We start from the raw sequence: 15608 nt of genomic DNA on the forward strand, positions 1-15608 counted from the left end.
ATCCTCTGCTAGCACGCTCCCCGGTCGGCCAACCGACCGCACCGTGCACTTAACAGCCGGCTACATTCGGGCCAGTCCTAAGCCTGCTCACAATCTCCAGTACTGGCTCCCTAGCGCGCAAAAGAAACGTGGGAGAGGCTGGAGGTTCGGGACAGCCAAGCTGCCCCTCCCTCCACCTGTTACACTGGGGAGCCTAGGGCCCGCCCCTCTCGGGGCTCGATGGGGGCGGGGCAGCCACAGCTCCAGGGCAGGGGGCGGGGAGCTGGGGCAGCAGCCGGAGTGAACTGTGGTTGTGCTTGTGGCTCTGGCGGCGGCCTCGGCGGCTCTGCTCAAGCTGGACTGGGGAGGGTGGACTCTCCTCCATGGACGGTGGGCTGTAGGACTCAGCCACGACCTCGACACCTCGATGTTCGCCCTGCTTACCCGCCGCGGCGCGATGATGCTCCACCGGTGAGTGTCGCCGAGCGCCCCCCGCCCCACACCGCTGCGGTGGGGGAGGAGGCGCGCAGGGAGTGGGCCCCACCCAGCTCCTTACCCTCAGCCCCCTGACCCCCTACCCCCAACCCCCTCCTCCCGGTCTCGGGGTCCCAGGCTGAGCGAGGGTCGCAGCCCCGGGGCGAACTGTGCGGGCCTCCTGGGAACCCTCGGGGGAGCTTGTCCGCGGGTCGCCCTCCTCTGCTTGGCCGCGTGCGGGTCTTCACGGGACGAGACGGGACCGGATGGGACGGGACGGGGTAGCAGGTGCGGGATCGGCTGGCCACCGAGGAGACATCGGCCACAGCTCCAGGCACACCCGTCCACCCTCTTCTCCCTCCGGCCTCAACCTTCTGGGCCCGAGGCTGGGCGATCCCCCCACCCGGGCGTCCCGGGACCCTGGGCCGGGAGTGTCTCCTGCCCGCCGCTTCTCCCGCTCTCTCTGGTCCGGAGCTAGAAGTGGGGGCCCCGGCGCCCGCTGCGGGACTTGGGGTGGGGGGAGTGGAGAAAGGGGTACTGGGGGGCTCTGGTAGAACTCCATCGGGCAAACCCAACGCATGACCGCGGAGCCTCGTGCGCCCCTGTTTATCTTTCCGCTCCCATTTCCTGGGTATGGAAATGAACCAGTTCCCCGAGCCACCTTGTTACCTGTCCAGGCTGGGTGGGACCGGTGTCGACAGCATCCCCCTCCTTTTTTCCCTCTCGACTTTTCTCCCTCTTCTTCCTTTTCTCCTTTCTTTCCCCCTTTTCTTTTTTCCATTCCTTCCTCCCTTTTCTTTCCCCTTCTTTATTTATGTCTTCTTTCTTTCTTTCCATTCTTCCTTCCCTCCTTCCTCCTTTTCCCTTCTTTCCTTCCTCCCTTCTCCCTTTCCTTTTCCTCCCTTCCCCCTTTCCTTTTCCTCTCTTTCCATTCTTCCTTTCCTCAAGCCTTTCCTTCTTTCCGTCCTTCCTTCCGTCTTTTCTTCCTCTCTCTCCCGTTTTCCTTCTCTCTTTCCCCCCTCCTTACTTCAGCCTCTCCCCTCCTGTGTCCCCCTTTTCTGTTTCTGAAACCCCCTTGCTGCCCTCCAAAATGCATTTCCATCCTGGTCTAGGGAACGATCTCTGGGGCGTCTTGGCGTGGAGCAGGGAACCATGTTCATCCACCCACCCGTCTCCCTGTTAAGAATTGGAGAGATTCTTAGCGGGAGGGGGGGGCGGGGAGCTGAGAGCTTCCTCCCGGGAAAAAACGTGCGAGCTCGCACTGCCCGCCCGGGAGAGGAAGGTGGCGGGGCACAGGAAAGCTCAACTTTGCTTTGAAAATCATTGTCGAAGAGCCGATGGTGTGGTGAACCGAAATGTCACTTCGGCACGCCCCCTACCCCATACTTAAACGTTTTGGGACTATGCACTTTGGATTATTTTTTATTTGGGGGAAGGGGGGGGGAGAGAAAGATTGCTAGCAACAAGCCTCCCAAACTTTGTCTGGCATATCTCACGCAGTTAGAACCTACCTCGTTGGGAAAATGTGCTGAAAGAGCAGATTTCTGAAATAACAGACTTTTTTTTTTTTGCCTGAGGAAGACATGGTGAGATGGAAGTGCACAGATGTTGATATAAGATCGGGCCATTTTACAACTTCGGTTGAATAGTTCATTTCTTAATGGGAAATATTTCCATCCTAAAGTACCTGGGTTTTTGGGTTTGTTTGGGTTTTTTTTGGGGGGGTAGAAATACTGGTGACCCAAGTCATATCTAGAAAGCTGTAGGAAAAGCCATCCGTAAGAGCAGAGCTGAAAGGGACTTGAGACTGTAGATTCAGTTTTACTTGGGGTGGAGGTGGGCCACGGAGGAGTTTAAGTGATTTACACAAAGTCTTGTCATACTCTTAGTATCAGAATAGGGATTTGTATTTTTGGCCCTAGACTAGAACCTTTGTTCTCTCCGTAGTACCACACTGACTCAGGTGAAGTTAGTATTCTCATAGTATAGTGTCCAGAGCACTGGATTCAGAGTCCGAGGGCCTAGGTTCAAGCCTTGGCTTACCCTGACTACTGTCTGAGTGATCTTTGTTAAGTCAGTCTCACCTGGATCCCCCTCCCCTTAGTTTTTTAATCTGTGAGAAGGAGTAGGCTGGGCTAACATCTCATTCTTCTAGTTCAAAATCCTACAATTATAATTCTGTAACAAGGCATTTTTGCATGTCCTACATTTTTGATATCTGCAATTCGATCAATCAACAAAGGGTTAGGAAGCACTTAACTCTGTGGCAGGTACTTTGCTAAACTCTGGGGTTACCAAGAGAGGCAAAAACAGTCTCAGCCCTTTAGGAGCATGCGTTCTAATGAGGGAGACAGCATGTAAATAGAGAAGTAACATGTTTGATTTAGAAGTTAAAACATTACAGAAAAGGTAGTAGTAATATTTTGGTTAGCTATAGGGGCTTGGAGGTGAAAAGGGTTCCATGCAAATTTGGGGAGAATTACACATTTTTTGCTCAGTTGTCTGTGTGTACAGTTCAGACTTCATCTGGGAGCTCTTTGGTAGGTCTTTGAAAGCGCTGGTTACCATTTCTGTATTTTTTTCTTCATAATCTACAAACTCTTTGGTTTTGAAGGGAAGCGATAGGAGAGTTAACATAAAATTATGTACCAGTATAATGTGGAAATACTTTCAAAATTGTAATTTCCTCTGGAAACTCAATTTTCAGTTAAGAAACTGCACTGGTATGAATATTCATATAGGAAAGTGTGTCAAGTCCCGAGTTTTTCAGTCTCCATCTTAGTTTGTTGTTAAGGCCAGGTGCCCGGAGAAAGCTGGATTGAAGACCATATCTGACATTAGCAACTTGATATGTGACCCTGGGCAGTAAGTCCTGCTATGTGCCAGGCATTGTCCTAAGCCCAGGGGATAGAAAGAGAAAAGTGAAATGGTCCTTGCCCTCAAGGAGATTCTATTCTAACGGGGGAGACAGCCTATACATATATGAGTACTTACAGGATATGGACAGAATGAATCCAAGATAGTTTTGGGAAGGAGGGAACTACCATTGAGGGCACCAGGAAAGACCTCATGTCGAAGGTGGCACATCTGTAGAGCTTTGAAAGAAAGCAGGGAAATCTGGTCTCAGACCAAACACTTGACACTTACTGGCTGTGTTACCCTGGGGAAGTCACTTAACCCCAACTGCCTTAAAAAGAAAGAAAGAAAGAAAGAAAGAAAGAAAGAAAGAAAGAAAGAAAGAAAGAAAGAAAGAAAGAAAGAAAGAAAGAAAGAAAGAAAGAAAGTAAAGAAAGCAGGGCTTTCAAGAGTTGGAGGTAAGTAGGGAGAATGTTTCAGCCTGGGGAACAGCCAGTACAAAAGCACCAGAAATAGAGGGCTGTTTGAGCAACAATCAGAAAGTCAGCTTGACTTGGAGTAGAGGAGTGACGTGGTTAGACCTGAGCTTTAGGAAAATCACTTTGATGGCTGTGTAGAAGATGGATTAGAGTGAGGAGAGAGTTGAGGCAGGAAGACCAAAGAGGAGATGAGAGGTGATGAAAACTTGCCCTAGAGTGGTGAGAAGGGGAGGTTAGGCCATAGAGATGTGATAGGAACAAGATTTGGCAACTGATGGAATTACATAGGGTGAAGGAAAGAGGATGAGGTCCAATTCCCTTTTCAGTTTGGGCTCTGTTTTATTTTCTTCATCAGAGTGAGAAATAGCTTTCATGAGCTTATCTCTTCTAGTTTTATTCCTTGCCCAATGTTTATTATCCAGGAGTCTTTAAATAGGGTTATTTTCTTTCAAGGAACCTTGAATAATTTTGTTGAAGGAATAAATGGTAAAACTTGATAAAACTTCCTTTCTGGGAGGTGTGTTAAATGCTGGAGATAAAAATACAGACAAAGCAGACAATCCTGAGGGAAACCAACCCATAAAGAGAGCCTGAAAGCTGAGAGTGGGGTTTGAGTACTCCTAGTCTGGAAATGGCTGAACTGGTGTAGAGCCCAGCTCTAGAATACAAGGCTTTGGAAGGAGAATGAGGATGATGGCCAGTGCTACAATGGCCTGGATTCAGGTGGAGATGACTAGAAAGATGTTGTACACAAAAGGAGAGTTTGCATAGAGATCCATTGTTATTACAGTGCTCTCAGTTGCCTTTTTTTTTTGATATTTAATAAGGTGTGAGATTTTTTTCTTGTGTTTTTGGTGTCTTCTTTTTCAGATACCTTGTATATATCAGTCCCTCACCACCCTCAAACTTGGGTCCTCTAGCATGAATCTCTTCTCTATTTATGTGGTCCAACTGATTGCTTTTCTCATCTTTGTTCTCTTTAGGGGCATTTCTATATCTTGGAATTAAAAGATTTTGATGGAAAAAACTTACTGATTTTTACCAAATTATGCGAATTAATGCTCCCATAAAATTTAAACAAATTTAATCAGAGTAAAACGGCATTATTTTCATATTTGAATATAGATCCAAAATAAGGACTTTTCATTTTGGAAAGATGAAGTCTAAAGGGAGAAATGTGATATGTTCATTATTTGAGCAATATTGGGTGAACATGGATACATTCACCATTTTGGGAAATGCTAGATTTAGGGGCATTCCTGATCTTGAAAAAGGGTAAAGCTTTAAGATAAAAGAGAAAGATTTTACTGTGGATAAACTTACAAAACTTTCTACCCCAAGAAGTTATATAGGCTAAAGATAAAAATGTTCAAGAGCAATTTAAACAAATTGATGACTCACATACAGATGTTATAGAAAAAATAAGGTTCATTTAAAGGTCAACATTGAAGCTTGAGGTGATGCCCTGAAAGGGCAGTCACCTCCCAAAGTGGTTTTTTAGTCTCAGAAATAAAGTACTGGGAAAATTATGTTTCCGTGTATTTGTACCTAATAATTGCTTCTTTTCTCTTTAAGGCTTTCCATTTTCTGTTACCAGATGGACATTAACTGAAAGGATTTCCCAAGCACTGCAACAATTGGGATGTTGCGGCAGAACGGTGGGAGCAACAAGCGTGGTTTATCGTTTGGCCGGTTCTCTCTATGTAATCTTTTCACTCTTCCTAATTCTGGAAACTGGAGAATGGGGCACTGTACCAAGAGCAACTCTTTGAGCAGCATCAATTCCAGCCCAAATTGCTATAACAGCCCCATTATTGATCCGGAGTATGTGAAGCAGTTGGTCAATGATGTCAGGAGGTTTGCAGAGTTGTTGCTGTGTTTGAAAGAAGCTATCCTCTCAGAAGGTGTGTACCAGCTAGTTTTATTCTGTCTTAGCATCCCAGGAATAGAAAACCAAATCTGTGTGACTAGTTAGGCTTATGTGTATCTAGGGCTGTTAGCAACAGAATTTCCCTTCGGTTACTAACTTTCTGGTGTATTACTATTTTTTTTAACATGATTGATGTTTATATGAAGTGATAGTTGTGACTTTTGGGTGCTGTCCTTCCTGACTCAAGCACAGTGTGATCTCTTTCCCAATTGAACCTAATATAACACATAGCTGATGGCTGGGAGTAAGTCTAAGCAAGCTGGAAGAGAACAGTACTTGGCCTTCAGATTTGCTGGTTTGAGATAGAGAAAATTTGAGGGCTTTGCAGTTTAACCTTTTTAAGCTAACTTCAACTCAATTCACTGGTCTTCAGTAGAATGTTTTTATAATTCAGAAGCACGTTATTGACAGTTTAGCCTAGATTCAGTTTCCCATAGTGTTAAAAATTCTCCAAGATCATCAAATTTGAATTACTTTCTTCTTCCCAAATTAAGCTTATTTCAGTCTAGGTCTTAACCCATCCATTGTTATATCAAGGTACAATCATAGGTTTCAGTTTTTTACACAGAAGGATAAGAATGACTCTTAAGATTTAACTCAGGAAATTTGTCTTGGGGGAAAATTAATATTTTTCTATGTTAAGGATTTTACAGGGAAAATACATTCCAATAAGCAATCGGCAAGCATTTATCAGATCCCTAGAATGTGCTAAGTCACTGCTATGCAGTAGAAATAGAAAGATACAAATGAAACCATTGCAGCTCTCATAGGGGCTTACTCTTCCTTGGCAAAGGCACATAGCATAAAAGTTTACAAATATAGATAACATGATTTTGAAGAAACAGCACTGTGAACTGGGGAATCGGGAAAAGCTTCAGGCAGAACATGTTGTTTAGCAGAGCACTGAAAGAAACAAAAGGTTCTAAAAGCCGGAGGTGAGGAAGGTGATCCTTCCAAGCATGGGGAGAGCCAGTTGAATGGCATGTTGTATGTGAGGAACAGTGGGAAGGCCAGTTTGAGTGGACTGTAGAGTGTAGTAATGGGAGGCTAGGAGGGAAAGGCAGGAGTTCGGTTGTACACAGGGCTTTCAAAGACAAGTGGGCATTTTCATCTCCTCCTACAGGCAATAGGGAGCCACTGAAGTCAGAGAATAGAGGAGTGACATAGTCAGATGTGTACTTTAAGAAAATCATCTCAGCAGCTGTGTAGTAAAAAAAAACTTGAGGAAGGAGGCCATTTAGAAGGTCCTTAGAGACAGACCAGGTGAGAGATGTCAAAGATCTGAATTAGGGAGATGGGTATAAGAGGAGAGGGAAGAGGATGGCTATGAGAGACTATGGGATGACAGTGGACAGGATTTGGCAAATGATTGGATATGTGGGATGAGAAGAGTAAGGAGTCAAGGACAGTGCCCAGTTTGGGACCACTTTGTGAGTCTAAGAATGATGGTAGCCTCAGCAGAAAGAAGGATGGTTTTGTGAGGAAACATAAGTGATATAGTGGATAGGATGGTGGACTTGAATTCAGGAGGACTTGAGTTCAGATCCAACCTCATATTCTTACTAGCTGTGTGACCCTGAGCATACCACTTACCTTCCAAGAGTAGTTTCATCATCTGTAAAATGAGGTTAAAATAATTTACTTCTAAGCTTCCTTTCAACTTTAAATCTATGATCCTGTGTTTCTTTGAATTCTGTTTTGTGCCTTTTGAATTTGAGATGTAGATGGGACATCTGCTTCAAAATGTCCAGTGGACAGTTGGAGATGGGTGACTAGAATTTAGAAGAGACTAGAACAGGATATAGAGATTTGGGAGTTACCTACATTTGATTTTGTTGTTTGTTCGTTTCAGTCGTGTCCAACTTTTCAGACAGGAAAACCTATTTGGGGTTTTCTTGGCCAAGGTACTGGAGTGGTTTGCCATTTCTTTTTCCAGCTCATTTTATAGATAAGGAAAGTAAGGCAAATGAGGTTAAGTGACTTGCCCAGGGTCACACAGCTAAGAAGTGGTTTAACCTTATTTTGAACTCGGGTCCTCCTGACTGCAGGCCTGGCACTCTTTCTGGTGTGCCACCTAGCTGCCCAGTTGTCTATACAGAGGTGAAAATTGAACCCTTAAGAACTAATGAAGTCAACAAGTGAGAGATTGTAAATAGAGAAGAGTAGATGATCCTGAATAGGGCCATGGGGTCACAGCCACACTTAGGGGTCATAAGGTGGGACATTGAATCATTGTTGGTGACTGTGAAGGCACGTTCAGAGAGGTAGGAGGATAACCAGGGCATGGCAGTGTCAGTAAAATCAGGAGGAAAGGGTGGTCAACAGCCTCAGATGTCACAGAAGAGTCAGTAAGGATGAAGATGGAGGAAAGGTGGTCAGATGTGACAGTTAAGGCTGGATCTCTAGCTGATAAATTACTCTTAGATTCCTGATTGGGTGAGAAATTGGGGGAAGATGAGCCTCAGAGGAGGAAGCCTTGTTGAGTGATGGGGGCAAAGGGAGAACCTTGAAGGCACAAGAAGTGTTCCTTGGTCCAGAACCAGTGTGCCATGGAATTAGGGCAAGGGTGGCCATGGATGCTGGGTTTTATGAGGCAAGCAGGATCTCTAAGAGTGCTGGAAAGAGGGAGGGATAAATGGAGGAAGAGGGACTTAGGTCTGTTGTCTTTTTTTATGTGCAGATAGTAAATTCTTCTGAAATGAGGGACTGTAAATCTGAATCACATGATTAGCTAATGACTATTATCTTGCCACTTAACTCACCCTTTCACTTTTTAATTCTTCTTATGCCCCTCATTTAATGATAGTGAAAACTAAAACTAAATAACATAAACTTGGTAACTAAAAACAAAAGCAGAGAGCTTGACTTTTAAGCAGTTTCTTTCTGTACTTTGGATGGTATGGGAATAGAGTGAAGATCTCATAGGACCAAAGATTTAAAGCTGGAAGGGATTTTTAAAGGGCATGTCAGGCAACTTTCTCATTTTATGTATTAGTTGTTGTTGTCATTTGTCCTTTATTCTGGGAGAGGACTATGAATGACTTCAGGGAGGTGGTGCCATGATATATATTAGTAAACTGAGGCCCAGAGATTCTGAGTGAGTTGTCCAGAGAAACACAATAAACAGCAGAGATGAAATTTGAACCCAGGTCCTCTGAATCCAAATCCAGTATGTCTTCTACCACACTTTTAGAATGTTTGCCAAAAAGTAATAAGATACCAAACTGCTTGAGGTAGAAAAAGTTCTTTATAGATGTGTGTTGTTGATACAGACATTGATTCTTTGGAATAAATCATCTGCAGAGAAGCTTATCTTGTGCTGTGATGCTGTTGGAAAAGGAGTACAAGATAGGTGTTAACTTTCCCATTTTTCCATTTAGCATTGTGATTGGCAAAATTGCAACATTGCTCATCATTTAATTTAGGAAATGTCATTGATTGGCAGAATCTCAGAAGTTAATAGTTGAAATGGGACCTTGAAAAGGCTTCTTGGGTAAGTCTCTTGTTTGAAAACCAAGAGACTTGAAGTGCAGAAGGGTGCTACTAAGGGGCTCTCTTGTGACTTCTAAGCTCAGTAGGGGTCATAAGGTGGAGCACTGAATCTGACACTTTGTCAGATTACTGTCCCTCTTTCTGTAGGAGACATAAGAATTATTATTATTAGCATAAGAATTATTCTTATCTGAATTCAGCTGAATTTCAAGGTTGGGGTTTTCAATACTTTATTAACTTCCATATGAAGTAAAACTTACTTTTATCTAAGGTATTATGTTTTATTTATTTTTAATTGATTATTTTTAGTTTTCAGCATTCACTTTTATAAGATTTTGAGTTCTACATTTTTCCCCCATCCCAAGATGGTTTGTAATCTGATATAGACTATACATTTACAGTAATATTAAACATAATTTCCGCATTAGTCATGTTGTAAAGATAAGATATTACATTTTAGGCAATATTCATCAAATATGAGAAGAGGGTATGTGTAAGTTGGTTTAATTTTACATTTAGAACATATTCTATCCTTTGTTTCCTGCCTGCATCCTTTATCTTTAATCATTCATTTTACAAATAGAAAATGTTAGTAGTTTAAAAATAGTTAGTACACTTCTAATCACTAAAAGTTTTTTTTTAATGGTTTTAATTCTTTGACAATTCAGAAAAATAGAATGGGAGAGGATAGCTGGTTCTAATCGAAGTGGAGATAAAAATAGAATAAATAGAAGCTAGCGAGAGGAGACCATCCCAGGAGATAAAAGTATTAGAGTGTAGAGATGTGTTGAGTCACTGAAATTTAATTAAAAACCCTTAAAGGTAACTTACAATATGAGGCCTTTTCTTTAAATCTTAAGTACTTGATTGAACTTCTAAGAAGTAGGATTCCCTAATAAGTAGCCTGAAATTTCTGACAGGTAAATTTAGAAGAAATGAAAACTTGGTAACTAGTTATCAATGAAAACTTGGCTGGAGTTTATGAACATAAAAACCAATAACTATTCCTGTTACTTTTGACTATTAAACATCAAGTCATTTTTTTGTTTTGTTTTTTAATGTGTCTCCAACAAAAATATGAAATGTGTGCCTTTAAAGAATAATTCTCTTGGCAAAGCCTGTGAATTAGTTTCAGGGCCATGGTGTTCAGGACGTCTTCTGAATGATGAGAAAAAAATTTTTAATGTAAATTTGTTTTTAGCCTTGATTATAGTTTCTATTTATGACATCCTTCTGAACCCTTCCCTACCTCACAGTATTATTTTAAGCATCAAATGAGAATGATGACTGAAGTGCTTTGACAATTAAAAGTAATAGGTAAATATCAGGTGGTATATTTGATTTCTAGCCCCATCAACATAGCATATTGTACCATTTGAGTTTGGGGATATCATGTAATAATAATCTGTGGTTTCAGCTTTGATCTTAATAGTGATGTGGCTATCTCTGAATTAGGGCCAAAAAATAATCGTGAAAGGGTACTTTAATGTTTTGTTCTCCTGTCAGGGAGTAGAGAGCAGTGGAGTATCCATCTCCTTATGTTATCTTTTTCTCCACCCTTTATAGAAAAGATGCCCTCATTTTTACAGTGTTAGGTGCTTTTCCATTTTGTTTGAAATCTTTTAATCACTTAATCTAGAGATGAGCAGATAATTGTCAATTTATGGTGTAATCAAAATAGTCTCTTGAATACGTGCTTTAATGCTTTAATGTATTTGCCTTTATTACTCATCATCAGAATTTTACTTAATTGACATTAATGTTGAATCATGTTAGTAAGGGTCTCCATCTAACTTACTAGACTTGATTTGCATTCAGATTTTCTTTGTGGTGAGCCAGGCTCTCCGAGATAACAGGTTGTCTTGTGTTCTGCTTAAAACGTTGCCCATAGATTACATTTCACCATAAACTGACTCCACATTTGATGCAGATCATCCTTTACCCTTTGGAAAAATACATTGCTTTTCTTGAGAGCCTGAGAGAAACCTAGGGGACCAGACTTAGCAACTATATTTCTATAACATTAAAGGAAAAAGTTGGAAGGAGAGCAAGATGGAAGCAGATTCAAGAGAATTGAACTTTAGAAATATGAATTTGCAGTTTAGTTAGAAAGTCTTTCCTTTACATATGTATATATGTAACACATAACAGATATGTGGGTTGAACTGCCTTCTTGGATATGAACACATTAAATTTCAGTCACATAATAAAGCGTGATGGTGGAGTGTAAAGAGTGCTAATAGACTGGAATGAGGCATGGGTTCCAGTACTGAATTTTCATTAATAAACCATGTGACCTTGGGCAACCCACAAAACTGCCATCTGAGGCCTCAGTTTTCTCATCTATGAAACAAGGGGCTTGGATCATGTATAACATATTCTGTGAATATGCAATTCATATTTTTTGTTTGGATTTTGAAATTAGACATTTTAGTAAATATTTCACATTCAGCAGGGAAAATTGTTGCTATAGAAGTAAAGATTTGTTTGCCAAATAGAGTAAATAGTGAATTTTTGATACAACTTCAGAAATTATTCTGTTTTTTTAGCTAGGACTTTTAAAATGTGTATTTTTATGGTGGTGGTTTTTATCAACAGTGTTTGTAGAACCTTGACATCCAGAATAGAATTCTTAGGGTAAAAAAGTGTTGGTGGACTGCTTTCTAAAGACTTCTGTGTTCTTTTGTGCTGATTTCTTTGAAGGTTGTGTTGCACATGATACTCTGGCAGATGGTATTTTAGTTGATTCTAATTTTTAAGATTTCTAACTGAAGGTGGACAGATTGATGTGGGTCCTCCCTTGGAATTGGTTACATAGAAATTCTTTTGAAGTTACTTACTTTCAGTAGAAGGTTGATAGTGTAGTCTTTTTATACTTGTAGCAGATGTGGAGTCTGCAGTTTTAGATCTCTATCCAGTATCATTAAGGTGTATTAAAGGTACATTATGAATAATTAGAAGGGTAACTTTTACATCTTATATTAAAATGCTGAAGCACTCAATTATGTGTATATGCGCAAAGTTTAATTACAACACAGTAGATGAATATACTCGCAGTATAACTAACTACTAATTCAAGTTTGTGGTGAGTGACTATCTTAGGTGTCTATTATCGCATATTTCAGTGGGTCAGTCTAGTTAATTTTGATTAATAAAAGTTTTTGGGTAGTATCTAGTTTCCTAAATGAGAAGTTTTATATAGTTGATAATGCTTTAGATATTGATGACTCTTGTATCAAAATGTACTTGAACTTATTTCCAATAATAAAGCTCAGATTTTTCAGCACATCTTTTTTTTTTTAAGGAATTTATATTGCTTAAGCACTAATATGGAAACTGTTGCTTTAGGAAATGAATTCTGTAGGTAGGAGTGTTAGTTTCACCAAACATTGAATTTAAAGTGGGATGTTATAAGACAAAATTGCCTCTCAAAAACATTCCCCGATATCTTCTCTCCAGATCTGTTCATTCTTCTGACTTTTTTTCATTCAGTAAACTGACTTCATTATTGCAGACAATAGAATCTTATTCAAAACTTTAATTTATATTTTACTTTATTTTTTTCTTACCTCTCTGATCTGTTGAGCTATTATCTCCCTCCTAAACCCTTTTCCTCCTCTCAGTACCATCAACCTAAAGAATCTCATTTTTCTCTCCTTTTTATATTCCCAGTTATTACAGTAATTCTCTGACTAGTCTTTTCAGGGTCAGCCACTCCTTTACTTTATCATTGTTGTGAGGCTTATTTCCCTGCTGAGTGGGTAAAGTGCTTCTGTAAATATCACAGTGCATTGTGAATGTAAGCTATTCCATCTTGCCTTCATCTACTTCTCCCCTTTTAATTATATGATTGGCACTTAAACAATTAGGAGACCAAATCAAGTGGGGTTGACTGCCAATGTATATTGTTTGTCCTTGTTGAGGATTAGTCAGTAGAGGGTCCTATAAACAGAAGATTGTCTGAGAGGTTGTAAATTCTTTGGCCATGTCAACTGAAGCAAAAGGGGAAAAAATATTCCTTCTAGGTTACTTCTGCCAGAAATTCTTTAGTGGTTAGCCTGGCATTCAAGGCCTACAAGTGCCATCCAAATTTACCAGCTTTATCTCGTGTTACTTCTGTATACTGTAGTTATCTCTGTCCCCAGAACAAACCCTGCTCTTTCCCTGTTTCCCCAACTTTATTTTTGCTCAGATTGTTTCCTGTGTTGGAGTAGACTCCAATTTCTCTTTTTCCATTAAAACCCAACATACAAGCCTGAAGACTTCCCTGATTCCTCCCTAGTCGTTAATGACTTTTCTCCCTTCCCTAGTGTTCATGTTATACTTTATATATCTTTAATGCATATCTTTAACACTTTCATTATTATTTTATATGTCATAAGTTTGTATATTTGTATACTCCGTAAGTAGAGTGATATTTTTTCTATGCTTAGGATGAGGAAACTGAGGCCCTTAGAAGTTCAGTGACTTGGCTAATGTCAGACATCATAGCAAGGAGCACAACTGAGATGTGAACTCAGGTCCTTAGACCACAGATCCAAGGTTCTTGTCATTGTGTCCTGCCCACATTATCCACAGTGACCAAAGGCCCCCTCACATGGTGTTCTGCACATAGGATATAATTAATAACCATTGTTGGAACTGAATTCAGGGCAGTTATGATTTAGAGAAAATGTAGCTCTTTCATAAAAAAAGAGATACATATAATGGAAATAAAGATGCTGGCAATCTTAAACTTGGAATACTTTACCTACCAGTAGTCTAGAGATACCAATAACTACTGCTTTCTTGTCTGGGTAGTTTTCAATTACTGTGGATACCTTTGTGGGCCAGAATTAGCCTATTGTTCTTTCCTTCTTAACCCCCTTCCCTCCTCTGCCATTGCTCTGTGTGTTGGAATCCCCTCAGGCAGGCCCCTTCCTACTGTGCTGCTGTGGCAGCTGCTAGAGCTTCCATGCAGACTCATCAGTGTACTCTTCTCCTCTCTCAACCCCATCAAAGGCCCAGGGCTCTAAGAAGCTCAGAGGTGAGCAGTCCTAGCAGGGTTTCCCCAGGGCAGCTATTAGTGCTGTTTTAGCTTTGTTTGGGCTTTTGGGTGCTATTGTGAGAACACCCCCACTATTTATACCATTGTTTTAATGGGAAAAGCATTCTGAGTTTTCAAGTAAACGATTTGTACAAATGGACTTTTGGAGCAGAAGCCATTCATAAGTTAGGAACTGCTTGCTCTGTATTAGTAGGTAGAACTTATTTGATATTTTTGAGGAGAGGAGTACAACTTATCTCTGGCTTTAAGTTCACCTAAGAACAAAACCCATTCCAGAAAGATTTGCTTTTTAAGGGAGTTTTCAATTAAGTGACTTACCCAGGGTTACACAGCTAGTAAGTGTCAAGTGTCTGAATTTGAACTCAGGTCCTCTTAGCTCTATCCATTGTGCCAACCAATTACCTCTAGTGAGCTAGTTCTTAAAGAATAGTTTAAGTTCTTTAAATGTGAACTGAGCAGTGTTTGTTTCTTCACAGTGGTCTAAATAAAAGAAAGATATCATTACAAAGTTAATCTGATTTCTACACTGGTATTGAGCAACCTTCTTGCACATAAAATTTTGGTTTTTATGTTTAAGAGGTATCCACTGACTTCATGAAGATAATTTTAAGGAAAACTAGCAGATAATCTATGTCTTAATGTTGCATCATTTCAGTAATTACAAAAAGGGAATAATGAATTTTAAAATAATGTTTTGGTCACAGTTTTACTTTACCTCCTCTTTTTTATCCACTTGTCTAATTAATGCCCTCTAAATGAGACTTTGGTTTTGTTGACTTCAGATAAATTTAAACTTAAACTAAATAGTTTAGTAACACTGAAGACTTCGGAATAAAATAGCATTTAAAAGAACGTTCTTTTTCTTTGTAAGATCTTCTTGTCTTATACAAACATCATCTGCTGATTTCCTCCTAAGTCCCATTTTAGTTACTATTCTGGGCAAAAGGCAGAACATTTGCAGTGAAGAGTTGTATGTTGACTTTATAGCAAATCATGAAGCAGGCATGGAATCAGGAATTAACTGTTTGATATCATTAAATCATACTAAATCCTTTCACAAATGGAAAAATCTGCTTGAATTTGGAAGCATCTTCACTGGAATTTGGCATCAACTGGTGGTGTTTTGAAACATCTGTTTGTTCAGGAAATAGGTCTAATTCCACAAATCCATTTTTTTAAGAACCCAAAATGAATATCATATATGAAACTTAAAAGCGATTAAGTACAGTTTGTTTTTTAAAAGTATGCAGTGAATTTAACCAGACTGTTGCTTTCAAAGCTGCCCTGTTTTCCTTCTAATCTTCCTTCTCGGTTATCTAGTGCTTTAGAATAAATGATTCCAATTACTCTT

At 40.3% G+C, this 15608-nt stretch overlaps 1 protein-coding gene across 1 annotated transcript in view; it reads left to right on the forward strand.

The window, feature by feature from the left end:
- The first annotated feature begins 248 nt into the window (after window positions 1–248).
- LOC110217155 (rho GTPase-activating protein 29) overlaps window positions 249–15608 on the forward strand; it is an 80620-nt gene continuing 65260 nt past the window's right edge. The window contains 2 exon segments of the mRNA XM_020999346.2: window positions 249–450; window positions 5364–5692. Of these exon segments, the coding sequence (XP_020855005.2) occupies window positions 5431–5692 (262 nt within the window). The 5' untranslated portion in view covers window positions 249–450; window positions 5364–5430.

Source organism: Phascolarctos cinereus, unplaced genomic scaffold, assembly GCF_003287225.1.
Source record: "Phascolarctos cinereus isolate Bilbo 61053 unplaced genomic scaffold, phaCin_HiC Scaffold_5;HRSCAF=322, whole genome shotgun sequence".
Classification (NCBI taxonomy): domain Eukaryota; kingdom Metazoa; phylum Chordata; class Mammalia; order Diprotodontia; family Phascolarctidae; genus Phascolarctos; species Phascolarctos cinereus.